Source organism: Lontra canadensis, unplaced genomic scaffold, assembly GCF_010015895.1.
Source record: "Lontra canadensis isolate GAN:19392208 unplaced genomic scaffold, GSC_riverotter_1.0 scaffold74, whole genome shotgun sequence".
NCBI lineage: Eukaryota > Metazoa > Chordata > Mammalia > Carnivora > Mustelidae > Lontra > Lontra canadensis.
The window spans coordinates 3,343,866-3,370,561 of record NW_022631068.1 but is presented as its reverse complement, the minus strand read 5'-3'; the positions used below and the strand labels follow the sequence as shown (position 1 = coordinate 3,370,561).

General features: G+C 40.8%; 1 protein-coding gene across 2 annotated transcripts in view; it reads right to left on the bottom strand.

The window, feature by feature from the left end:
* Positions 1–1,840: 1,840 nt before the first annotated feature.
* Positions 1,841–26,696, bottom strand: part of ZDHHC13 (zinc finger DHHC-type palmitoyltransferase 13) — a 47,394-nt gene continuing 22,538 nt past the window's right edge. For both annotated transcript variants that reach the window (XM_032881195.1, XM_032881194.1), the window contains exons 9-17: positions 24,893–25,026; positions 21,627–21,727; positions 16,418–16,542; positions 15,506–15,568; positions 14,493–14,586; positions 12,805–12,888; positions 8,598–8,755; positions 5,670–5,767; positions 1,841–3,095 (exon numbers count right to left, since the gene is read on the bottom strand). In XM_032881195.1, the coding sequence (XP_032737086.1) occupies positions 2,957–3,095; positions 5,670–5,767; positions 8,598–8,755; positions 12,805–12,888; positions 14,493–14,586; positions 15,506–15,568; positions 16,418–16,542; positions 21,627–21,727; positions 24,893–25,026 (996 nt within the window). In that variant the 3' untranslated portion in view covers positions 1,841–2,956. The remainder of the gene's footprint in view (positions 3,096–5,669; positions 5,768–8,597; positions 8,756–12,804; positions 12,889–14,492; positions 14,587–15,505; positions 15,569–16,417; positions 16,543–21,626; positions 21,728–24,892; positions 25,027–26,696) is intronic.

Genomic DNA, 26,696 nt, shown 5'->3' with positions numbered 1-26,696 from the left:
AATATGGCACATTTCCTTACCTCTAGTCAATTTTCCAAAGATTTCTGAATGAATAGCATTTCTTGAGCATTTTTATGGGCCAAAGCACTTTCTATGTTATTACATATTTAATCCTCATCACAATGTTTGGAGGTATCTACTATACCACATCATACAAATGAGGAAACTGGAGCATTATAGAGGTAAGTCATTTGTTTAGAGGTAAAATGCACATATAACTGGCAATTCCAGGACTCAAACCCAGGGTATCTAGTTATTAAACATCAACTCTCAAACTTTTTTTTTTTTTTTTCAAACTTTCCCACCAACATGAACCTGAGGAAAACACCACAATGGAATGGTGGGGACAAGAGTCCCTACATAAATGATTCTCAAACTGTATCATATATAAGAATCACTTGGGGAGATAAACCGTAAGAGACTCTTGATCTCAGGAAACAAACTGAGGGCTGCTGGAGGGGATGGGGGTGGGAGGGATGGGGTGGCTGGGGGATGGACATTGAGGAGGGTATGTGCTATGGTGAGTGCTGTGAATTGCTGTGAATAAAAATATAAATGAATCACGGGCCTATACCCCTGAAACAAATAATACATTGTATGTTCAAAAAAAATCACTTGGGGAACCTGATAAAAACTGAGATTCCAAGACTTATTCGAGGAATCTGAATTTTATTTTATATTTTTAAGGATTTTATTTATTTGCCAGAGAGAGCGAGCGAGAGCGAGAGCAAGCGCACAAGCAGGGAGAATGGCAGGCAAAGGGATGGCTGAGCAAGGAGCTGGTTGTGGGACTCTATCCCAGGGTCCTGGAATCATGACCTGAGCCGAAGGCAGACGCTTAACCCACTGAGCCACACAGGCGGTCCAGGAATTTGAATTTTAAACAAGTGATCCCCAGACACCACCCCCATCACTATCGCAGGCCTGTTATTCTGATGTAAATCGCCTATGGACCCCAATTTGAGAGTAATTACTTGGCAGGGGTTGGTGAGACCAGACAAGACGATATAAAAAGACTTTTTATTGACAAGTGAGTAAAGAAATAGCTCCTTATTGCTCACTTAAATACAGCTCATTAGCTTAACATTCAGGGCCCCTGGAGATCTAGTCCAAATCAACGAGTCCAATTTACTGACCAAGCTCCCCACTTTATACATCCTGGAGACCCAGCCTGTCATGGTTCTAACCATACTTTAAACTCTCCCATTGTCTTCACTATGTGAGAAGGCCTTTCACTTCCAACTCTGTATTTCCCAACTAAAGATCAATGAAAGACCCTTTCTAATGCCATATCGTCCATAAACACTTGACCACATCTACTGAGACTCTCTCCAACCTCTAAACTCTAACAATATTTTATTTGTACCCCTCTTATGGCTTTTCATATTTTCTACATTATAATATAGGCTCATTTATCTTAGCTTTCCCTTGAGACTGCAAGCTCTGTGATTAGTATGCCCAATTACATGTTTTATTGTCAGAAAGACCTATCATGGTACGCAATATATATATCTATGGAATAATTTAAATTAATGAAAAGTGTTTTCCTTATTATGTATCAATTATAAAGGCTGGAATATAGTAGTTTGGAAGGTGTGAGGCAGGGTATTTGAATTTTAAACAAGTGAGCCCCTGCCCCATCCCTATAATTCTGATTAAATGGTGTATGGACCACAATTTGAGAATACTTTTGTTTCTCAAAATGTTTTGAGAGTTTGAAGAGAGAGAGAAAGGGAAAGGGTATAGCTTGAGAAAGTCCTTCTGTCCCCCCAGCTAAGAATCAGCCTTCAAACAATTATGATCACACCATATCCTGCTTAAAAACCATTCATTCATTCGATGAATTTAAATGTTTATTGAACACATACAATGTGTCAGACAGTATTTGAGGTGGCTGGTACTCTAGAGTGGTGACCCCATTTAGTATCTAAGTGACCCTGGAGAACACATGAACTTCTTTAGGCTTTAGTTTCCTTATTTGCAAAGGCTCTATAGAGGAAAGAACAGATCCTTGAAAAACTGAAAGGTCAATGTGGTTAGAGTATAAAGCGTGGTCCAGAGTTAAGACTGGTAAACCAAGTAAGGCTGTATTATTCAAGGCCTTGGAGGTCATGATAAGAGCCTTTATCCCAAGAGCAACAGAACCTTAAGGAATGGTTTTCAGCAGGAAGGGGCCATGCCCAAGGGCATTTATATACAAACCAAGAGTTAAAGTTGAATTCATTTCTCCTCCAGAATAAGGGAAATCAGCAATTACAATCACATCAGTCCAATATTCTGAGGATACTAAGTAAAAGCAGTAATTAATCTTTAAGACTTCCTCTGTTCAATTTTCTAAGTTTTTTAAGATGGAAAACTAAATTAGATCTTGCTTACTGGTGTTAACAGTGAGTTCAACTCATTCCTGGAACTGTGAATCAGTTTCTTTATGTCCTATACACACCTTTTCTCATTTTAAGATTCTAAAAGTGTTAAGTGTCAGAAATGAAATCTCAACTACAAAAAAAAAAAAAAGTTTATTAAGTGTGAAAGCATAACAGGTACATCTATTTAAATATTTTTTACATATTTATAGATAAAACAAACAAATAATTTATCAAAAATTACAAGTTTAAAGAATAGTACTATTTTGAAACAACCAATAAAGTATTTGAAAATACCACATTTTATCCATAATTACTGAATATTATCTCCAAAAAAATGTAACTTGTATTTTCTTGTGAAAAATATAAGTTTTTTTAGATGTCTGCCAAGATTGCTCAGGAACAGTCCATCTTGCTAAATCTAAAAGTGTAATGCCTTTATTGAGAACTTCTGTTTTTACCAAATAGCTTTAAAAAAACACCTGCATTTTCCTTTGGACGTAGGTGAACTCTGAATCTCTACTTCACTTGCAGACCACAGGGCATCAACATAAACACAAGTAGGTCAGAGTGAGAGTCTGGGGTGGCTTTTCTTAAACGGAGCGAAGGACCTTCTCCTTCGCTGGGTGGAAGACCATGGTGTATTGTGACGTCCAGTCCACGGCACAGGGCTTCACCAAGCCAAAGCAGCCACACTGAAAGAAATCTGCGAGGTTCTGCGTGAACCCAAGGCTGCCAAGGAAGGAAGAGAACACATCTTACTACATTTCCTGTTCGGACATTCATTCAGACCAGAAACATTCACTGAGAATTTATAACAGATAAGGTGCTTTGAAGATCCTGAAGCAGGAATCCAGAGGTGAATCAGACAGTTTCCTGGCTTAGAGGACGTTAAAACTAAAGCCCACGTCCATTTCCGGACCTCAGTCCCGATTCTGAGATTCCCTGGCTTCTGCCCAGCAACTTGATTTCCTTCTGAGTCCCCCACTCACTGGAATGGTGGGGCCATCAATAAGTGTCCTGCTCTCCATTCCCATTGCCCTGATTCGCATTTTGATGATCTCAAAGGCCAGATAGGCCAAAAGAATACAGTCAACAAACTGGTTTTTTTCTTAAACTTTTTAAGTAAAATAGGGCCCTGTCTCGATTCCTCGCAATTATTCTTTTTTTTTTTTTTTTTTAATAGTCCAGAGGTCTTTCGTCTTTTTTTAGACCTACCATACCAACAATTCAGAGGGAACGGGTTCCGGCAGCTCAGGCTCCTTTCCATCGGCTCTTAGAAAGTGCGGCCCTGGCTGGAGCAGGCTAGCCCTTCAGCTGAACCCAAGTACCTTTCTCCTTGGCTTCCTTCTGATCAGTTTCCTCCACATGCTTCAGGAAGCCTTCTCAGCTCTCTGAGTGCCTCATGAGCTCAGTACATACATTAGTCCTCTTGCCAAGAACCTGGCCCTTGTGTGTGTACACTAGCAGCTGGGGGACGCCGTAGACTCCTGCAGTTCCGCCGCGGCCGCATTCGTTGGGCATAGCTTTCTGAACGTGCTCACTGCCTGGATGTCAACAGTAACGCTTTTTGTGTAGATTTGCAGGTGTGTGGCCAAAGGAACACCTCTCTTTTCTCTAAAAGGTCTAGAGAACATCCAGTGGGTGTTTCTCCTCTTTCCCTTGGCGCTGGTCATTTCGGCAAACTGCTAGAAGGTGGTGGTTCCAGCCAAAGGGAAGGAGCTCCTTCCCAATTAATCTTACCTATTGGACACTGTCTGGTCCTCCAAAAACCTTATCAAAACCCAACCCCCGGGCGCCTGGGTGGCTCAGTTGGTTGAGCAACTGCCTTCGGCTCAGGTCATGATCCCGGAGTCCTGGGATCAAGTCCCGCATCGGGAAGCCTGTTCCACGGGGAGTCTGCTTCTCCCTCTGACCTTCCCCCCCTTCTCAGGCTCTCTCTCAAGTGGATAAATAAAATGTTAAGAAAAAAAAAAACCCAACCCCCGATACACATTAGAACTTATTTGTGCATGAGGATGACTGGGCCATTGCTGCTGCTGGGAGAGCTGTCAGGAACGTATCATCACCACTCCTCAAGAGAGCGGCTCCAAAGCTAGTTAGTGAGTAAAAGTAACTTGGGCAGGTTTTTGGAAGCAAGACGCAAAGTAGCTCTAAGGCTTTCCCATTAGTTCCTCCAGCGTATGTTGCCATTACTCAGTAATTCCCACACATGCCCCAGTTCTCTCAACTCAGGCCCTTCATTTGGGCTCTTTAGGGCTTGAAATCCCTGTCTGTCCTCCTCCATCAGGCCCCACCCCACGTCTTTTAAGGCTCAGCTGAAAATTTTACCTCAGTCACAAAAGGCTTTCATCCTCTAGTGGAGTCAATATTTATTCCTCAGGTCAACTACTGGGAAAGGGACTTTACTATCATTGCCAGTCTGAACCAATCACCACAAGCTTGGCACCACCGGCCACCCTCCAACACAGCCATCTCTTCCCAATTAAGTCAATTCCTCTCCCTCTAAACACAGATCATAGTCCCTCCCAGACTCTGATCTCCTTGTCTAACAGCCTAACAGTTTCATCTTGTACCACGAGTGTGCTTTAAAATAGACTGCTCATGAGATATGCAAGTGAGCGTTAAATCCCCCGAGGGCTCAGGGTGACCTCCGCAGCACTCCCAGCCTCCAAGACCCCGATATATATGACAGGAAGATAAGCTTCAAAGCCTGATCGTTCATATCGTAGGATGACAGCCTTCCTACAAACACTCTCATTTTCAACTGAGGACAGGTTTTATACAACCGATGCTCTGGAGAAAACACGCCCCAAACCTGAAGCAGCAGCTTCCGCCTGACACAGATGGGCTCATTAAACACAAGGCTAAAAGAATTACGGGTGAGAGAAAGGCAGGTGGAAAATCTTGGCAAACCTCACAACCTAATGCTTTCTGCAGAGAGCCCTGTGGCTGGAATTCTCAGCCACATGTTTGGTTATCTCACATTGACTTCAGGCCAGCAAAACGCAATCTTATGACCATGTGGCTTGACTGGAGAGATTTCCCACCTTGGCAAAACTTCAAAGTCACTTAACTATTTGGGCTGAGTCCAACAGACCAAGTCCCAAATTCTTAGCACCTGGGTGCTCATGACCTTACCACAAACCTCTTATCACTAAGACTTCCAAGAAAGAAGAGGGTCAACTCCACCAGACAGCAAGTTAGGGGAGAGCAGCTTGCCTAAGTGGTGGCAGGAGGCTGGCAAACCAATGACTAGACTAGCATCTTCCACAGGATGCAGTGGCCAAAATAGATCTGACTTACTTGTATGGGGTCCTCCTGAGGGATAATGTCTGTTTCATATGCCTGCTTTGCTTCAGCAGGCTGGTTCTCTCGTGGGAGGTCAGGCCCAGGAAAGCAATCTGCAAAAGAAGGTTGGAAGGTACATGAAAAATACCATTATGTTGAGGTTCTGTTGTTCTTAATGCATCTCAGGACAGCAGTAAACATTCAGTATGCCCCTGAATACAGTATAACCTAGCCTTCTAACCAAGGATCACGGTGACGACAACAACTCAACACCTCTAAATGAGACTAAGTAAATCCAGTAGCCGAGTTTGTTTTTTATTTTAAGTTTGTTTATTTTTCAGTAATCTCTACACCCAACGTGGGGCTTGGACTCACCACCCCAAGGTTAAGAGACCCTCACTCTTCCGACTGAGCCAGCCAGGCGCCCCTGAGCATTCATTTTTTTGAGTGTCTGTTTTTATTAACATTCAACAAAGCACAGTCATGAAGTAATTGCTTTGGTAATTCAAGCCATGGCCTACAAGCCTGTTTAGATTCTCAGCACATGCAGCATGTAGGTTTTAGTTGAATAAAACTAAATAAGGTAAAGATTACTGCAATGATCTCACCTTGTGTATGCTTCTTAGCATCTCTTTGGAAAGGGCCAACTGAAAAAGTCAATCTGAAGTAAAGGACATTCAAATCCATAATTTGGGGAAGGTTAAGAGTTAACTTAAAAACCCCCCAAAATCATTAAAACCCTACTATTCACTGAGGTACTCCATTTAATCCTCAAAATAACACAAATATCAAAGTTCTTATCTGTGAAACAGAGATTATCACACCATCCTCCCTCATCAGGTTGTTGAAGGATTTGACATAATATATTTAAAATACCCTGTTCAAGAAGCTGCCAGAGGTAGAGTAACTGGTCCAAGGTCACACTGCTTCGAAAGTAGCAGAACTGAGACAGACACCTCGGTCAGTGTAAGAATAAAGTTCACGGTCCTTACCAGAGTCTGTGCTCTGTCTTACTACAGTCAAACCCGTGACTCACTAGAGCAGTCAGCAAATGAAAGGCTTCTAACAACTAAATGGTTTTATTAAGAAAAGAACTTTACCATGAATTCCTCTATTTGAAAACTATCCAAAACTTTGAGTCCATTTTCTTGCCTTAGAAACTGTAAGAAACATTAACCTTTAAAAAGAAAAAAAAAAAAAAAAACCAAAAAACTGGGGGCACCTGGGTGGCTCAGTGGGTTAAGCCTCTGCCTTTGGCTCAGGTCATGATCTCAGGGTCCTGGGATTGAGCCTCGCATCAGGCTCTCTGCTCAGTGGAGAACTTGCTTCCCCCTTTCTCTCTCTCTGCCTGCCTCTCTGCCTACTTGGGATCTCTCTCTCTCTGTAAATAAATAAATAAAATCTTTTAAAAAAACAACTAATATTATAGTCTCACATATATCTGTATTTGTCCTCAGAGTCCAGAAAAGAAGAAAGAGAATTAGAATTGAGGCCTCAAATCTTCGGTTCTACTTCTCGTTCCCCTCTCACCAGCCACGTGGCCAAAACAAGGCACTTAACCTCTCAGGGGCTTAGTTTTCTCATCTATAAAATGGAGACACTGCTATGGCACAGTCTAGGACTCAACTCTTTTTTTTTGGAGATTTTATTTGTCAGAGAGAGAGAGCACAAGCAGGAGGAACAACGGGCAGAGGGAGAAGCAGGCTCCCTGCTGAGCAAGGAACCCGATGCAGGACTCGATCCCAGGCCCTGGAATCATGACCTGAGCTGAAGGGAGACACTTAACCGACTGAGCCACCCAGGCATCCCTAGGACTCAACTCTTTGTCAGGAAAGAGACAGGAAGTGCTTTGGAATATGGAAAGCATATATAAATATTAGGTATTATAAGGTATTAACAATCAGTGATGCTAACATTCATTCCTCCTGCCTGAGTGTGTAGATACCAGAGAGGCAGGAGATGAAGGTGAACATTCAGAAGCCTCAGTTCAGTATTACCAGCTTCATTCCCTTCCTTAGCATTTCTCCCCTTTGTCTGCCTTTCTTTCTTTCTCCTTATTACTGTAGAATTGGTTCTTTCCCTGTAAAAGTGGAATGCATTGTGCTTTTGATGAGTAATGCTCGAATTATCTAAGGTCTGACGGTAATTGGCTCAGACTGATCACGGCTGTCTGTTCCACGAGGGCAGGCCATAGCAACAACAAGAATTAGGTTATGCTCAGAGGGAAGGCAGGCAGCAAGAAAAGGACAGTAGCTTCACAGGAAGCTGAATGTGGCTACTGCCCTGGAGCATGAACTTTCTAATGGCTGTGACCTTCCCTGGAAGTGTAATTACCGCGTCCACTGGTTGGTGATGGATCTTGCATTTCTCCCCCCTTCTATCCACTTAAGCACTGAGTAATGAACAGGATAACAAACAGGTTTGGAAAAAATGAGGGCAGAGAATCATCTCGCAAATGTTTCAAAGTATCTCACAATGCTGTTTATATTTTATGTTTTCACACACCTTACGATTTAACTATATGATGAAAAAAGACTTTGAAGAGGCTGTCAGAAGACCTAGGTCTCCAGTTCTGATTTCGCTACTCACTGAGTGACCCTGAGCAAGTCAATTCACCTCTCTGTAACTCTATCCATAAAATAAAAAGGTCAGATTAGATCATTCCTAGGGACAAGCTAACAACTTACTATTCTAACCTTTACGCGATCCTATGAGAGTAGCACTATCAACTCCATTTTACACACAAGGAAATTGAAATTCAAGAGTTAAATGACATGGAAAATTGACATTCCAGAGTCAAATGACATGCCTACAACCAGGGAGTAAGCAACAGGGGTGGAACTAAGACCCAAAAACCTTCTGATTTAAAATTTAAGTCTTTCGACCTTATTACAGGCTACTGGAAATTTTACTCAAATGCATTATAAAAAGAGAAATAAATACCTGAAAGAGTTGATTTAATAATAAAAATGTAGACCATGAGAAATGGAAAGCTGCTAGCATGAAGATATATAAAACCCAAGGGGAACAGGCCACAATCTGATTGAGGTAGGTCCATAGTCCATCTTCTCTGAATGTTGTGGCACAATGATTTGACCAATCTGTGAATTCACAAGAAATGGAACTCATTATTTAGAAAGGCAACAAACTAGTGATCGTTCTTCAAGAAGATAAAATCACTGCACTTTTATTCAGGGAGAAGAGAAAGTAAGACATGGTAACACAGACTAGAACCCAACTTTAAAAATTTATCTTCCAAATGCCAGCTTAACTAACAAAGATGATAAAATAGTACGTCACTGCTCATGAAGACTACGACAGCATTGCATTGGTGGTTGGCAGGAAAGGAATAAAAGTAAAAAGGTCTGTAACACCACCACTAAAACCATCATATATTCAGCATAAAATAAACTGGCTTGAAGTTAACTGTTCAAGGACTTGATAATGGAGAACAGCTGTGTTTAATAAATATCTGCTTAGAAAACACATTGTTTAGGATACACAGCAAGAGATGAGTCTATAAGGGTTCAGATCCACAGGCCATTGCTGTGGCACAAGAAATCCCGTAAGCACCCAGGTACCACTGGAACACGACCTAACAGCTTGCGGTTATTGAGGGTACAGAAGTACCATGGTGCACTGGCACCATGATTCATCCTGCAGGGGGAGAAAGTTCAGGTAAGGGAATCGTGAGAGACGCCCTAGGAAAAGGCAGAACTTCACCATGGCCCTCATGACTCCATAAGCCATGCAGCTAAGGGCAGCAGTAAGGAGAATGTGGGTAGGCAGCGGCAGGAACAAGGGAACAAGTCTGCAAGATTTTGTAAAGCCAATGACTTGTGTAGGCACCAGGACTGTGTATAAAGGGCAAATCATTTTTGAAATAAGAACTCTGCAAATTTGGGGTGCCTGGGTGGCTCAGTTGGTTAAGCAACTGCCTTCGGCTCAGGTCATGATCCTGGAGTCTCAGGATCAAGTCCTGCATCAGGCTCCTAGTTCCATGGGGAGTCTGCTTCTCCTTCTGACCTTCTCCCCTTTCATGCTCTCTCTCATTGGCTCTCTCTCAAATTAAAAAAAAAAAAAAAAAAAAAAACCTTAAAAAAATAAATAAATAAAAGAACTCTGCAAATTTGCACCTTGAGGTTTCATAAATGCTTCCAACAATTTGATAAGTAGTTTCAGACATTTTCCCAAAGCAGCACTTAAGAGCTCCTAGGACGGAAAGAAAATGAATCCCTAACTTTACTATTACCCGTCTTAAAAATTTTAATAATTTTTTATACACACACACACACACACACACACACACATATATATATAAATATAAATATATAAAAATATTTTAATCTTAAAATCTATTTTTTCCCCCTTTTGAGTCTCATTTGGTTCCTAACCATCTTTCATGACTATATGTCAGAAGCATTCTAAGGGCAATCATCACAGAGTAACGATCAAGGCAACAAGTTAAGGCAAATTATGCTCTCTTTTCGAGCTGCTCAAAGATGCGATCCATGCACCTGATATGACAAAAAAAAAAAGAATGTAATTCCCAACAGCAGGTAGAGGGAACAGCTGCTGCATGGAAAAGAATACCTACTTTCTTTGAGTTTATGGATTTCTACTGCTCTCTTCTGGGAATTTTTTGAATAATACAGCATGACCTCAAACTGAAATTTTCATAGGACTTTAGAATTAATGTCAAAGATATGGCTACAAATGGGACATACATTATCTTATGCACTATAAAACTTTCATATGTAATACTAATACATTCTTATCAGGTGGTCATTGGCTAATGATAGGGGACTCCTACTGTTCTAGGCTAATCATTTTCATCTTTAGATAGCTCTGACAGTTATGTTCTTTCTAACAATGATCTAAAATCTTTCAGGGTGCCTGGTGGCTCAGTTGATTGGGCATCTGCCTTTGGCTCAGGTCATGATCCCAGGTGCTGGAAATGAGCCCCGAGTCGGGTTCCCTGCTTAGTGGGGAGTCTGCTTCTCCCTTCGCCTCCTTCTCTCTCTCTCTCTCTCTGTCTCTCATGATTAAATAAATAAAATCTTTAACATAAAATAAAATAAATTTAAAAAAAAATCTTTCTCCCTGTAACATGTAGGAGGCTGACACTTCTGAGTATCTACCCTGCGAGCAGACCTCACGGAAGATGAAATAGATGCAGCTACTTCTGCAGGGACCCCAAAGCAGCTGCCGCTGGCTCACACGAGGAGGGCGCACGTCAAGGCCCTAGCAACAGGAATTTTCATGGAAAACCACGAGGGTGGGATGATAGTGAGACCTTGCTAGAAAAGTGAAGCACAAGTTCATTTTTTCCATCTGTGAAATAATGATAAATACTACAATGTCCTCATTCGGTGTAAAGAAATACTGTCTGAATACCAATGGGGTAAAAGTAACCAAATACGTTCAGCTAGCCTACATGGTTGCAAGCGAATATAAAATGTGACCATTCCTAAGAAAATATAGAAATTGGATCAGAGCCAGGGAATAAAGACAAAGTAGAGGAAAGAACCAATGCATGTAATAAGAAAGCAACTTGGAAAGAACGAAAGTGATGGAAAATTACTTCTGTCCTTATCAATACAGTCTTATGCTTGACACAGACACCAAACAAAGGTGACTATTTTTAGTGAAGAGAGAAGCAGGAGAGACAAGAGTGGTGTAAAATCTGGCTCGTGTCCCTTAGGATCAAGTCCAAGGGACAAGTTGGTCCATGGGCCAGCTTAAAAAGGTTTTCCAGGAATAGGTTTTATTGTTAGGCCTTAAAAGGGCAGTTCTTTCAATAGAACTGTCAAGACATCTTTCATTTCTTATACCACAGGACATAATTTAAGAGGTTTTTGGATTCCAATCTCAGGATTACTGATGGCCTTTGACAAGAAATGAGACCAGAGATCACAACCTTCTATTTGCTCCATTTGAGATGGTGATGGTCACATTGAGCTACAAAAGCATTTCCTACTGATCAAAGACATCCAAGGTGTCTGAGGGGAAAGGAGCCAACAAGGTAACTTGAAGCCCTCTCCATGCCTATGCTGTTGCAAAAAAGACACCATTTCACGTAGATATTAAGAATCTCGAAAAATGAAACCCCAAACAAACCAAAACTTGTAATACTGGATGTTTCGGGGGAAGGGGACTGGGAGGCTTAGGGACAGAGTAGGAAGATTTCTTTTTTAAGAACTAAACAAAATTTAAAGAAAACTGGAGTAGGGGAAAGGGGAAGGTAGGGAGGAGTGGTACTTGGGATGTTAAGGAAAAAAGAAAATAAAGTAGAAAAAACATTCCTAACATCTTCCTGCATCATTCCACATTTTAGCTCAGGAAATAAACTTGTGTTCTATTGGCAAAATCTAAGACCTGAGCATGAATATAACAGGAGGGTGGGTGGAAACAGATTCGTAGTGAGGCCAGATTCTACCAAAGCCTTCAAAATACAATACAATTGGTGAGAGTTAACCCAAATCCTTGCTTTAACTTAAACCCTGTTCTTCTTGGTTAATCACCTTTGAATAGCCGGATGTCACTCCCTACATGAGCTCCCTCCATGCGTGTTCACACTGCTACTGAGAAGTTATTTTCCCTTCTCAGGGATGCAGAATAAACGGTCTAAGGTTTTCTTCCAAGTCATGATTTCCAAACTTGCAACGACTATTAGCTGTCCCATTAGCTCTGTGACTTGACATTTACCAAATGGCACGGGCAGTCAGACTTTTGTTCCTTCTCTAGTGTGGTCACTTCCGCCCACCCTTAACCTCTCCGCTGCCAACCTCTTCTTTCTCCTCTTGTATTTACTTCTCACTTCCCTAGCTTTGTTCCTGAGCAGCTAATTTTTCTTCACTTCACTAGGTCATCAATCTACACTTTGCCTTAAATGAATTTGTATAGTTGACCACTTCTCAAATTCATCAAGGTCACTTTAGGAGAGGTCCAATCTCTTGCCAAGTGCTAACAACTAATCGCTCTGAGCATTTCTTGCAGCTTCCCAATGCTGAGTCTTGGAGGCAGCCGTTTCATTTTTATTAGGGGTATGGTTTATCGTCACCCAGTCAGATGGGATATACAAGAATTTACCAAGAAAAATGCATGTGGGTATGAGTTCATGAGCTTGTTTTAAGAAAAACATACTTACAGATGAAAGATTCATATATAATCCAATCACAAACAATGGAAAGAAAAAGTAAGAAGAATATGTAATAGCGATGGTTGCCAAAACCTACATCAAAAAGAAAAAACATAGTTAATACTTTCTTACAATGATTTTCCATATCAAAACCTTATTAGCCACTTTCTTGTCAAAAGCCTTCACCAAAGTAAAAAATAAATAAGCTTATGCTTTGCTTTTAAATACCATTAAACCAAAACCAAACAGCTCTGATATGTCATGGGCAACTGTCCGTGTTAACTGAACTAATATTTATTTGTTGCTTACCTAAAAGACATCGTTTTCTGGACAGAACAAGATCTACTAAACACATGTAGCACTAGGAGGGCCTAAGACTGTGCCGGAGGAAGGGGAGACAGCAGGACTTTGGGCAGACATACCCTATTCCTTCCTTCCTTCCACGTGATGAGTTTAAGAAGTGCAATATCAGAACATCAGAGATCCACTTGATCGGAGGAATAGAGAAAATGAATCTGAAGAGCAGTAGATAGATATGTTGCAGGAGACTAAACACAGGAGAAGAGGGGCAACCTGCAGCCTGAGAAAGGTCTACAGAAGTGAAGTAGGGGCAAGGGGGCCAAGCAACCAAGGTCCACTCTCATGTATGTTGCTCTCTTGATGCTGCAGTTGGGAGCACGTTGATGCTAATGACAATAAATTACTACCACGTCCCCATTTCTCCGAAGGAAGTACAGTCCAGGAGGAGGAATGCCCACTGCAATGGGGAGACCTAGGTTCACAGATCAGCAGCGGTGTGAATGTAGGCAAGTCATTTAACTTCTCTGATCTAGTGTCCTTGCTTTTAATATGGGGATAAGATCTCTTCTGTCTGCTTCATAGGCCTATGGCAACCAAACAAGAGGATGCCCGTGAGATCACTATGTCAAATGCGTGTAATCAAAATATATGGGCTCATGACTGTGTTTTACCACTTCCATTCAAAGCTGCTGGCTATAATGCTAGCCATCCCATCTTTACAGTGGGATGGCGTCTATGAAGCTTGGGGCCCTAAGAATTACCTCTTCACCTATTCTCTAAGAATACAAGAGAACATCAAAATGCACCAAAGAAACCTGGCTGTGAAGCAGCCTTTTGTTCAGGATTTTAAAAGGATTTCCTCTGCTGGAGACAAATGACCATAGTTCCTCTGCAGTTCCTCATAATAAACCCCTGGTTTTTACAGGGGCCAGGACAAGGAACAGTCCCCATCCTCTCTGGGTCTGGGTCCTACCTGAGCTTTGAAAGAGGCAAGTGGAGGAGTAAAGGAGAGACTCAAGTCACAAAACATGCTAAGAACCTGGTAATTTGGTATAGAAGACTGGTATTCCTAAAACATTCTCAAGCAAATAATTTACCTTTAGTATTTTTTCACCTCTAAAATGGATATAGTAATACCAACCTTGGGATATGCCCTGATGATCGAATAGGATACTGTATTCAAAAGTGCTTTATAAACTCTAAAATACTATACAAACCACATTAATTATTATCAACACTGACAGTTTTCCAAGAGTGTTACACCATGAAAGGATTCTCCATAAGAGCCCCAAAATGGACCCTTTAGATGCCCTTCCACCTTTTTCTATGAATCACACACACATAGCTAAATATATGCTTAACTTCATAGTGTTAACTAAAAAAATTCCATCTCTCACCTATGCACCGTCCAGTCCACAGACAATGTTGATCATATCGAGCGACACAGGAGTTACACACGTGGCAATGAAGTGACCTTAAAGGCTTCCTTACCTAAGTGGGCAATTAAAACAGGTCTAAGCAAAAATATCAGTGTCTTAAAGTGGTAACAAATCACAAGCAAAATCTTACTCCTAAATCCTAAAGACACAGGCACAGATAATCCTAAGTAGACCATCAGTTCATGTTGAGGCTCTGGAATGCCTTATTAATATTTACTTCCAGATATCTATTTTTTTTTAAAGATTTTATTTATTGATTTGACAGAGAGAGATCACAAGTAGACAGAGAGGCAGGCAGAGAGAGAGATAGAGAGAGAGAGGGAAGCAGGCTCCCTGCTGAGCAGAGAGCCCGATGCGGGACTCGATCCCAAGACCCTGAGATCATGACCTGAGCCGAAGGCAGCGGCTTAACCCACTGAGCCACCCAGGCGCCCCCAGATATCTATTTTGATTAGGCCATCACTAAAAGGGATTTGACTTCCAGAGCCTTTTCACACTGATGAAAGGGAAGTGAGGCAGCACCAGGAAGCAGAATGAGCACTGGATTAAGAAAAAGGGAAAAGGAAATGCAAGTTACATTTCTAGCTCTGCCAATAATTTGGGGGAAGTTACTTCCTCCCTCTAGGCCTTGATTCCTCAACTGCAAAATGAGAGGTTTCACTAAGTGGTTTCTAGGGTCATCGTGAGCCTGTGAATTGAAGTTAGTTCTACTATATGCTTCGTGGTAGAAAAAAGCAATCCAAATATACCACAGATCATTCAGAGAGATTTAACCACAGGCAACTTGAAGAAACTGTAAACATTCCCTCATACACTCAAGGCAGAAAACTATTCTAATAGTAATACAAAATTGGAAGCTGGTAAAAATGCAGATGTACAAATATACCATGAAGATTTAATGAAGGCTTACACGAGAAATGTTACCAAGAATCTGCTTTCTTACTACAGGGGGGAAAGAAAAAAAGACTCACAAGACATGATGTACAAAACGTTCTGAAGTCCAGACAGCCAGTCTCTGCAAGTGTGATGATATTCTGAAAGGCATGAAATTTGACCTTATGATTACGTGTTACTAGGGAATGTATAATGCATGTTATAGACCATTCTCCCAGCTCTCTCTCCAAACTGAGGCAGCCAGAAAAGCAATCTGGAATACCTGCCACCAAATCATCGTATACCTGAAAATAATGTGACTTTTCAAGGCTGCATTTTCAAGCACAGCCAATAAATTAGAAAGCACAAAATTACACCTCCCCGTCTCTCCATGAATGGCAAGCATCCCCTACTTATAATCTGTTAGAGAAAAAGACGTACACATATATACACTTATAAAAAAGAAACAAAACTCATCAGTAGACATCAGAACTGACGGTTATAAGCACCATGGCTTATCTTTCAGGAACACTGGATAGAGGTAACACAAACAACGATACTCTCCCCGACTCCTAAACATTCACAAGCAAAGGAAGCCATGCAGGTCAACTGACAGCTTCACATCTGAGGAAGAGAAGGGCATCTCTTGTCAGTGAGGACACCCCCCTTGCCCCTGCCTACTTACTCTCCATGTATTAAATTGGGAGAACTTAAGCTAAATGATCATTATCTATATGTTACTGTGAAGAAACTGAGATCAGGTTTGCGGACAGAAATTACATTTGAAAAAGTCTTGGTGGGTATGGCTTTAAGAGAAAATAAAAATATTTTTTAAGATTTTTACATAAATAAACAAAAGCACGACCTGGAGAAATCTCAACTTTGTTGATTTATGTCGCAGCTATTACTTGCCCGGCACTAGAGATGCAGCCATGACGAACACCAACATTGCTATGAACTTCTTATTTAAAAAAAAAAATTTAAAAGGTAACATTGTAAAGAAAGCTCACCATTTTCCTTTCTTCTTCAGAAGCTTTAGTGAAGCCTGGATCAGTTGCCCAAGTCTTGTAGAAAAAGTAGAGGAAGCCTATTATGCTGAGAAGGAAAGCAAAATAGAAAGGGGTGCCTGCTCGATGTGAAAGGCGCGTTAAGGAATATATCAACTTCCACTAAGAACGGTGTGATTATGACATAAGCAAATTCCATCACTGGTGCCTGAAAATCTCTCTGCGTTCTATCCTCACTTTCTGTTACATATACATATCCCTGCCCCCAGACCTGGCCCCATCCTCTGTTCTAATACTACAGGAATTTGCTCATAGTTGCTAATAATTAATCCCTCCCGATTAGTTGAAACTCATGAAATATTGATAGGAATAACTGTAATGTATGAGGAACATCCTGAGGACTGAAAAACATTTCAGATCCAAATAAGTTAATCTCTCATGGTGTAACTATAGCTCTCTTTTAAGTATCAAAAAGAATATTTATTGATCATTTAAACAAAATCAAAGAAACAAACCCCTTGATTCAGAGATTCCAACTAAAAATATTTCTTTATATATTAGATAAATGCTTGCAAAAATTTCCCAATTGAAAGTTTAATAATGAATCCCTGTGATGTATTAGGTTGTATTAATTTAGAAATACACAAAAAAATTTGCTCTCTGTGCAAGGTAATTACAAATCAAATGTTATTTTGGGAAAGGAACATATTACAGACACATTAAGACAAAAAGTATTTCAAGGATAAACATTACCCATTTTGAAATGATACAAATTCCTTGAATAAAAAGCAAAATTTTGCTCTAGGGAAAGATGAATGAAGGTGCACCAAGTAATTAGCCAATACACCAGTAGTAAACCATTTCTCCTTGCCCAATTTAAATCATCATCGACACGGTAACTGTATCTGCCTTCGAAGGTATTATCAAACTTTTTTAAAAGATTTTATTTATTTATTTCAAGGGAGAGAGAGAGAGAGAGAGTGAGTAAGCACTAGTTGGGGGTGGAGGGAGGAGGGCAGGAGTGGGAGAAGCATACTCCTGGGTGAGCAAGAAACCTGACACAGGGCTCGATCCCAGAACCCTGAGATCATGACCTGAGCTGAAGGCAGACACTTAGCCAAATGAGCCACCCACGCACCCCTCAGGCTGTCCTGTGCCAAACTTTGGAGTGGAAAAGATGGCCATAAAATAGACTCTAACCCTTGCTATTTAAAGTGTGGTCCATAGACCCACAGCAATGGCTTTCCCTGGGAGCTTGTTAGAAAGGCACTCGAGCTTCAGACCTCAGCCCAGATTTGCAGGATCAGACTCTGGATTTTAACTAGATCCTTAAGGGGTCCACATGCACAGAACAGTTCGAGAAGCCCTGCTCCAACCCACAAAAACCAGCAGCAACCACATCTGGTTGAGGTAGGCAGGAACAAACCTTGGTGGTTGAATGTATCCGTTTGTCTACAGAAGTGCCTGGCTTTAAGAAAGAGATAGGATCTGGAAGAGTTGTGCGAAATGGAATTCCGACAAATAAAGTTTGCTTAGAACGAATTAAAATCATTGTTTCAGAGTACGTAAGTCAAGACCTTTAGTTACAGAAACACATCCTGCTTTCTTCCCACTGAACTTTGATCAGCTCACATGACACATCCTCAAAAACACGTTCAGCTGAAGCGCATGATTCCGCATATGGACCTGACTGAACTCTGGGCTCCTGTTCTGAATAACTTCCAGAACAAATCGCAGGACAATCACCGGAGCCTCTCTCTCCAAGTGAAATGAATGCGTTCTATCCCCTCACATAAAAGCCAAATGTTCCTTGCGTCCATGCCCTTGCTTTGTGTGGTTCATTAACCTCAAATGCTCCCCACTGTCCCCAGCTACTTCCAGAAGCACACTTTGAGGATGTCCAAGCCCTAACTGCCTTCGAGACCTAACACACTCTCCTTCCCCTGGAAGGTCTTTCTTGATCGCCTACAGAGAAGAATTCTTGCCCTTCCCTGAATCTAAAGATGCCTGTTCTGTGATACTCAGACCCTATACACACCTCAGCCTCGTCAGTTAGCCGGTGACTCTTTGCAGTTAAAAAGTCTCTCAATATGGAAATGAAATTTGCCTTTCTGTAACTTGGACTGTTTTTCATTCCTTAGATCCTTTAGCTCTACACTACAGATCTACACTATAGCTGTCCTTCGATCTATACCCTACAGAAGCTTACTCCTCCTTTGTTCAATACAGTTTCATTCAATGTCCATTCCGTACAATGCATTGGCTTCCGAGTGACAGACTTCTGAACACGTGACACCGGATGGCAGCACTCACACCTCCAGGATAAGCAGCAACCTTGTTCCTTGTACAGCAACAGTCTCCTGGTCATGTTCTGCTTTACGCTCCTGTTTGTCCATGTCTCTCTCAAAAGAATACAGAGCAAACACACTTCAGGGTTGTCCTGACCAGTGCTAGAGACAGTGCAACTGCTGTTGTCCTTTGCGGGGACACTCACGTCCTTGTACTATTTATTACTGGAGAACACAGTGGCTTCCTTGGCAGCTAGATCACTCCCTACATGGGGCTTTTAGTAAAAGCTCTTACTCTTCCACCTGATCTGAAGCTGCATCACTCCTTCCGCAACAAGCCAGAGGTATAGACATAACATTCTGTACGTCACCATTTCTGGTTCTTAATCTCACCTCCAAATGCATCAGTAAGGTCCTATTTTTTCCATTTGATCCTGCTTCATAAAAGTCATATACATTAATGCTGAACGTATAAAAGGCACCAAAAGGAAGTGATCTTCTGAGGAACCAACCTAGAGCTTCCCTTAAAATTAATTTCAACATGCAGCCTTCCACACATATTTTATTCATAAGAGTAATTAATAGTGAAGTAAGTATTATTTAGAAAATGCCGATTATGCAATGGGGTCAGCATTTTACAGACATCACAGCACAGTAATCCTTGCAGCCATCCCATGAACTTGGTACTCTTATCCTTCAGGAATTTTTTAAATGGCAAAACTGAGACTCAGAGAAATTAAATAATGTGCCCAATGGTACATGACGAGTCAGAAAAAGAACCAAACTCAAACTCATTCTGTCTGATTCCAAAGACAGTACTCCTTCCACAGCGCCCCAGACACTTTCCCATAATGGACTGTGAGAGGGGACACTCTCTCACAATCCAGACTTGGCAATCTGAGACAAGATCAGTCTAACTAGTCAGGATGGGTCTTTACAGGGTAGCACAGTCAAGTCATACCCAGAGCAGTTTCAAACAGCATTTAACATTCAGCTCTCAAAACACTGATCTGACAGCAAAGTCTGCCACCTACTGACTGACACTCACCAGTAGCAGGTTCACACGGGTGTGTGGATCAAAGGGCTTTCGACGGCACAGGCAAGGAAAATATCCCATTCTGTCCGCTCTGACATCCTAAGAATCTGTCTAGCTTTGGAAATCAATTCTTCTGATTAATGGCATCGTCACAGATGGTGAGCTGCTTGTAATGAAACTCACCTGAATACTAAGTTCTGTAGTTGAGACTCTCAAACTACAGTGAAGCCACATTCTTATTGATAGTACTACGGCAAAGTTGAAATAATTCAATATAAACAGTATCTCACTTTTTGTGCCAAAAGCAAAATACTGTGAATTGCTCAAATTTTAAAAATTCATCAAGAAACACAATTTTAAAACTGTGTTTACTCCACCGTTACTTGGGCTGGTAAGCAAAAATGCCAGCCACCCCTTAGAATGATGTCAATTATCCTAGAATTTACCAGCCTTGGGATTTCTCCAAAGTGATTCTGGGTGTATATTGTGCTATTGTTTAATACGCTCACTACTTAAAATGTATTTTTATATTACATAATATCATCCAAGCCTCCATTAAGCAGTGGTCATGAGGCTAGTACTTACAAAGCTGCCCCCACATTAGTAATCATGAGACAAAGGCTATATGTAATAACCTCTTTGATAAAAGCCAAATGAACTCCATAGTATGCTGTACCACTCATTTACATTAAAGGAATCTGAAGAATATTAGAGATAAGGCTCAGAAACAAAAAGCATCATTGAAGTATAAACATACTATGATGAAAGGAAACATATGCACACTGAGAACTCATCTGCCTCTCTCGTTTCACATTGATTCCTGTGGAAAAAATATTCCTAAATTGAGTATATGCATCTCTCTCACGAACACCATTCTTTTTTTTCAAAGATGCCATTACCAGAAAGAGACAACACAGAAGCTGAAGGAGTATGTTTATAGGTACATTTCTATCTACCACATTCCTTCTTCCCCTACCCTATAAAGAAAGCAAGGTTATAATGGCTTCCTAGTCTTTGCAGGGGAAATAGGAACCTGGAAAGAGGTGGGAAGATAAAAATCAGACAAAAATACCTCCCTCCTACTGGGAGCTATAAATAGCTGTAACCAGGAAGTATGCCCTATCCCCACTTCTACGTGACTAGGCTCAGTCAACCCCAAGAGCACAACACACACCCAAGCTGGCCTTGGCCTGAGCCCAGCTCCTCAACAGATAAACCTATTCCTTAGAGGAGTTCTTTTGGTTTGAAAACAGCTGCCATCCGTTAGCAGGCCATGAAAGAATTAAGAGCGCTGTGACCAGCATTTTTTAAAAAGGAAATAGAACATCATAAAGTAACAAAATTTCAGAGTAAAGCACACATCAGGAGTATCAATTTTCTGTTTCACGTGCATTTTGGGTGGCAATGTAAATGTATTTTTAGTGTGGATTGAGAATCACAGCTATAGACAGCAACACTGTGCTGACCACAGCTGAGAAGGACACGTTTCCCCAAATACCCCTCCCATACAGGCCATCTTGGTACCCAGAAGATTTATTAATCAACTGTCACTGCCAACCAAGTTAAAAGAACCATCTGGCCTTGAAGAGAGTATCTCAAGGGCAATACAACAAATGTTTACGGGTCCAAGTAAAATAATAATTCATTCTACTGTTTCTTTCCTGTAAGTAATGAATTCTAGACCCCTACCGGTTCCATGGTGTGCTCTAAGATTATTTCCAGAACTGAGATTTTCAACACTAAACCTCGTCAACCAGAATAATTAAAATGACTACAAATAGGAGTTGCATTCCCTGGATCTCTCCTATTATCTAAATTTCTAACACTGGCATTACTACTGTTGAAAGGCAAAATGAGATAAATATTTAAATTTCAGCTTTAAGGATATGAGGAAAGAATAAAATGAACCAAGTCACAAATATCCAAAAAATGGAACTTAGCAGGAAGACCGTTGGTAAGTATACGAAGCTCTTATACCCGACCAAGAACCTGAAAGAGAAAGGGATATACACAGGATATTAGTGAAAACAAGTATGGTCCATATTAATTTTAGTTCTACGTCCCCTTAAATAACAGTAATAATAACAATCCCCTCAAGTAACGGCAGCAGCAACGGCTTTCAGCACCCAGCGCTTCCAGTGTGAAACTTCCCACCCAGTAACTGAGCGTTTGCCGCCACCTCACCCCATTTTCCATGAGAAAAGTAAAGCAGAGATGCACGTTCCAGTTCTTATAACTAACTTCTACAGGATTTCATTCCCCATAACTTTATATTTGCAATGATTCTTCCATTCTATTGTGACGTATCACACGTGTATTTCTTTTTGGCATCAAATGTTCCAAAATGCAAAAATTGTAAATACTTGGGCAATTCACCTTCATTTTTAACATGCTTCCTTCTGGAAGACAGGAGCATATTTTTAAAAACAAAACAGATGCACACAACCCTAAGCGGTTTCATCCCACAATCAGCCTGAGAGGCAGACAGGCCACGTAAAAAGATCTATGAAGGCTAAAAGTGGCACCAGTGGTCAGAACGCAAACCGTCCTGCTTGGGTAACAGGCAACATGGAAGGCTACATATCACTTACTCAACTGTTGCTATTGGAGTTTCAAAAGAAAAAAAAAAAATCTGTCTTTTGTGTTAAATACTCAATATACTAAATCCATGCATGAACAGAGTTTACCTGGATCTGTTTTACAATGTTATACCAGGAAAAAACAATGGTTGATGACAGGTAGGAAAAGGACTTTTTAAAAAGTGATCAAGATCATGAGCACCATCATGATAAAATATTTCAGAAAAACTGAAGAACCCAAACTTCAGGCACATAAAATGCTGCCAGAGTAGACCAAACGGAGCCCACGGAACCTCCGCAGCCTGACCTGAGGTTCCACAGCGCAAATGTGTTTGATGTTTGACTGAATTAAGCAGTGCAGTGAACTACCTGATTTGTAAGTCTGCGACCATAACCTGCCTACTTCCAACAGGCACCACAGAGCAGCCTGGATTGATGAGCAACTGGCCCTGGAGCCGAAATCGTAGTAGAAGTTTGCAGCTGCCTAAGCTCCATGAAACTGGGTCTCTACAGAAGGGTAAGTCGGAAATAAAAGCAGGATGGATAAAGGTGCCATATGCATTTGTCTCCCATTTGAACTGTGTCCATATGCCAAGCCTAGCTTATGAAGCCCTCGACACACTGTCAGCAGAAACAAAAGTTTCATATGATTTTTGCATACTGTTAGTTTCTACCAGAACAGACGAAATCTCAAATGCTCCTATCCTAGGTGAGTAGATACTGCCAGGTCTGGCTTTCTCTCTGAAAAAGCCAAAGCGAAAACAAAAACCCCAAAGCGATGACTGAGATGCCTGGTGATTTGGCTTAAAATGTCTTTGGCAATGGAGTCAATCTAATTAGTGGAAAATGAATAAATATCTCTAAGTTACAAGTTTTCTGAATAGCAGGCAATTTTAGGCATTCTGTTATTTTTCAGAAACGTGGTAAGTTTTTATTTTGCATTTATATTCTAATTAATTCCCCACCAACTGTCCTGCTCTTGCATGACCAAGAGTGAGCTTCCTCTCATACTCTGTTTTTTTTATGACTCAAGCAGCTCATGTTTATTCCGGAAAACGCTGGCAAGCAAAAAAAGGGCATAGGAATACTGAACACCATACTCTGAAGAGAGCAACACTGTATTTCCTTTTAGATCCTTTTCTATGGATCATCATCGTTACATTTTTCTTTCATTCACTAAGTGAAAATATTGAGCAGGAGAAACAAGTTTCCTGCTTATAGGGGCCTTAACACGCCAGGAAACGGTGATGAAGTGCTCTGAAGGAAATCAAACAGTGATGCAGAGAGTTAGTCAGGGACAGCCTAAGGAAGAGACCCTGCTCTACAACAATATGGTACTGGAACACTTCAGACAAAGACAGAAGCAAGAGCCAAGGCCCAGGGCTGGGGGGGAGGCTGGGCATGAGCTCAACAATGTGTTCTAGAAACAGAAAGAAGGTAGAAGAGCAAAGAAGGGAAGAGAGGAAAGAGATGAAATCAGAGGGGAGATTGAATCACATAATACCTCACAGACAAGGAGTCTGGATTTTATTTTGAAGACACAGAAAAGGAACCAGAGGGCTTTACGCAAGGAGAAAAGGCAGAAAATGATTTATTTGCCTTTTTAAAAGACCGCACTGATTGCTAAATGGGGATGAACTATAAAGGGATAAGAGCTGAAGTAAGTAAGACCAGTTAGGGACGTCGGTCTGGGGTGCCGGTCGTGGAGATGGAGAGAACAAACTGGACAAAGGGCAGGAAGGACTTGGTGATGAGCTGGTGGGAAGGGAAGAATCGAAGATGGAAGTAATCCAAGGATGACACTCATTATTCACACAGGGAACCGGATGCCATTTTACTGAAAAATGGAAGTGCGAAAAGACTGGGGTGTGGTATGGTTATTGAGTGATGTGTGTCAGCCATGGTTCTAACCACTGTACATACATTAACCGTGAAGCAGGGATTGTCACAATTATTATCCACATTTTGTAGATGAACAAAGTGAGGCGCGGAGAGGTAAAGCAACTTAATCAATGTCAGAATGTTGTGTGGTAAAGCCTGACTTGAACCCAGGCAACCTGACTCTTAATCATGACTATGTATAATCATGCATAATATTTTCCTAAAAACAGAACCATACCATAGCTACTATTTTAACTACAATTTAGCTACTAATTTCCTACTATTTAACTAGGTTGTTTCAACTATAAAGCATTAAGAGCAAAAACAATGAGCTTAAAATGAGTTTAGATTAAGGAAAAAACATTTCTGGGAAAATGGGCAGAAATGTTTCAGGATATAAAAACAGTTACAAAAATCTTCTCATTATTTACCCAAATCAACAATTCAAAAAGTGAGCTAGGACCTTTATTTTCCACCAACTGCCAATTCAATCAGATTATTGGGTTGACCAATTTGCTTTTAGCTAAATAATATACTATCGAAGCCCTTTCCTCCCACCACCCCTGAAGAATTTTCTGTGTGGTAAGTAACATTCATAGCTCAATAAAAACCTATGATTCTAGCTGATCAACAAGAGAAATAAGCAATCAAATGGAAATGCAATAACCAGCCTTGCAAAGACTAATATACACACCTTGGAAGCAAAGATGTCAGAAAAAACAATGTTAATAGAAGACATCCTTTTAAAAGCCAAGAATCTGAATTGAAGTCCAGTATGTATCCAACAGCCCACATGGTAATCACAGAAAGCATCAGCAGCAGGAAGAGCTATTAAGAGATTGAGAATTTTAGAACCTTATGGATTTTACATCCTAAGTTTCTAACAATGATTAGAAAAACAAAAGAACTACTTCCTAAATGTATAACAATTAATACAATAGCAGAATACAGAGTTTTTTCTTTGAAATTACTGATTGATAAATATGAAGTCTGAGAAATCACAAATCTTGGAACCAATCTTTTAAAAGACTTAAATGTTATAAAATATTGCTTAAACATGTTTTCTTTCGCTTTCTTCCCCTCTAAGAAATGGTGGTCTTTTAGAAAAGTGTTAATGAGAGCTGACATTTTTAAAAATAATTTCTTTCTAACAGTAACTACAGGTCAGAAAGCATAAAGCAAAACAAAGGAACCACACAAAAATCAATACACCCAAGACTCAATGAGGAGAGTACAGGAGTTCCAGCCTGGACACCAGATGGTGCCATCCTCTAATAAAGAAGGTCAGAGGGAACAAGCCTGCAGAAAAGATGATAGTTTAGGGCATGCGGAATTTCAGATGCCTGTGGGCATCTAGGAGATACCCAAGAGGCAGACAGGAAAAGCAGGTCTATCACCCAGGAGAACATTTTGTATTCATCAGTATATAGGCTGGAAAGCCAGGCATGAACAACATCCCAAGGATGTACAGGTAGAAAGGGGCAGAATCTTGACCAACACAAACATTTAAGGGGGAAAAAGCTAAGTTTACAGAGGTAACCAAGAAAGAGTAACTGGTGTGACCAGAAAGTCAGGATGAAAACCAAGAGAAAGGTCCCATGAAGCCAGAGAAGAGAGTTTTAAGAAAGGAGTAGTTCTCAGTTGTCAAGTGACATACGGAAGCCAAAGACTGAAATAAATCCTCAGGATGCTAATCCTTCAGGCCTATTGGTTCATTCTATGAACCAACAGTGCAGGTGACTGTCTGTGGCCCCGAAGCCGGGCATCACACTGTTGCAATGCGGTTCCCTAATTGCAATACATGTGACCTTTGTAACAGCAAAGGGAGAAACTATACTCTGCCCTATTTTCTTCAATTTTTACTTCTCTAAGTATTCTGGGGATGAACAGTTTCCAATGCTATCAAACCTTTAAAATCCTAAATCTAGGAGTTCCTGGGTGCCTCAGTCATTAAGCGTCTGCCTTCAGCTCACGTCATGATCCCAGGGTCCTGGGATTGAGCCCTGCGTCAGGCTCCCTGCTCAGCAGGAAGCCTGCTTCTCCCTCTCCCACTTCCCCTGCTTATGTTCCCTCTCTCACTGTCTGTCTCTCTCTGTCAAATAAATAAATAAAATCTTTCTTAATAAATTAATAAATAAATGAAAATAAAATCTTAAATCTAATTTGCATGGCAACATAAAATTAGCAAGTTTAGATTTTTTAAAACATAGTAAACTTAGAATCTACAGGCAACATAATCTCAGAATAAAAATATGAATTAAATACAGATCTCAAATTTTAACCCCAGACATTAACACTCATAGATGAGCCACAGTATTTATTCACTCAATAACTATTCCAATGCATACTGTATGCTGGGCACTGTTCTAGGTACTTGGGACATATCACAACTTAAGGCCTTTCTCCCATGGAGCTTAAATTCTAGCAGAAGATGACAAGAAAAATGTACTAAGTGATTTAATAGTACATAAAAGCTGGATCACATAGAGCCTTATAAG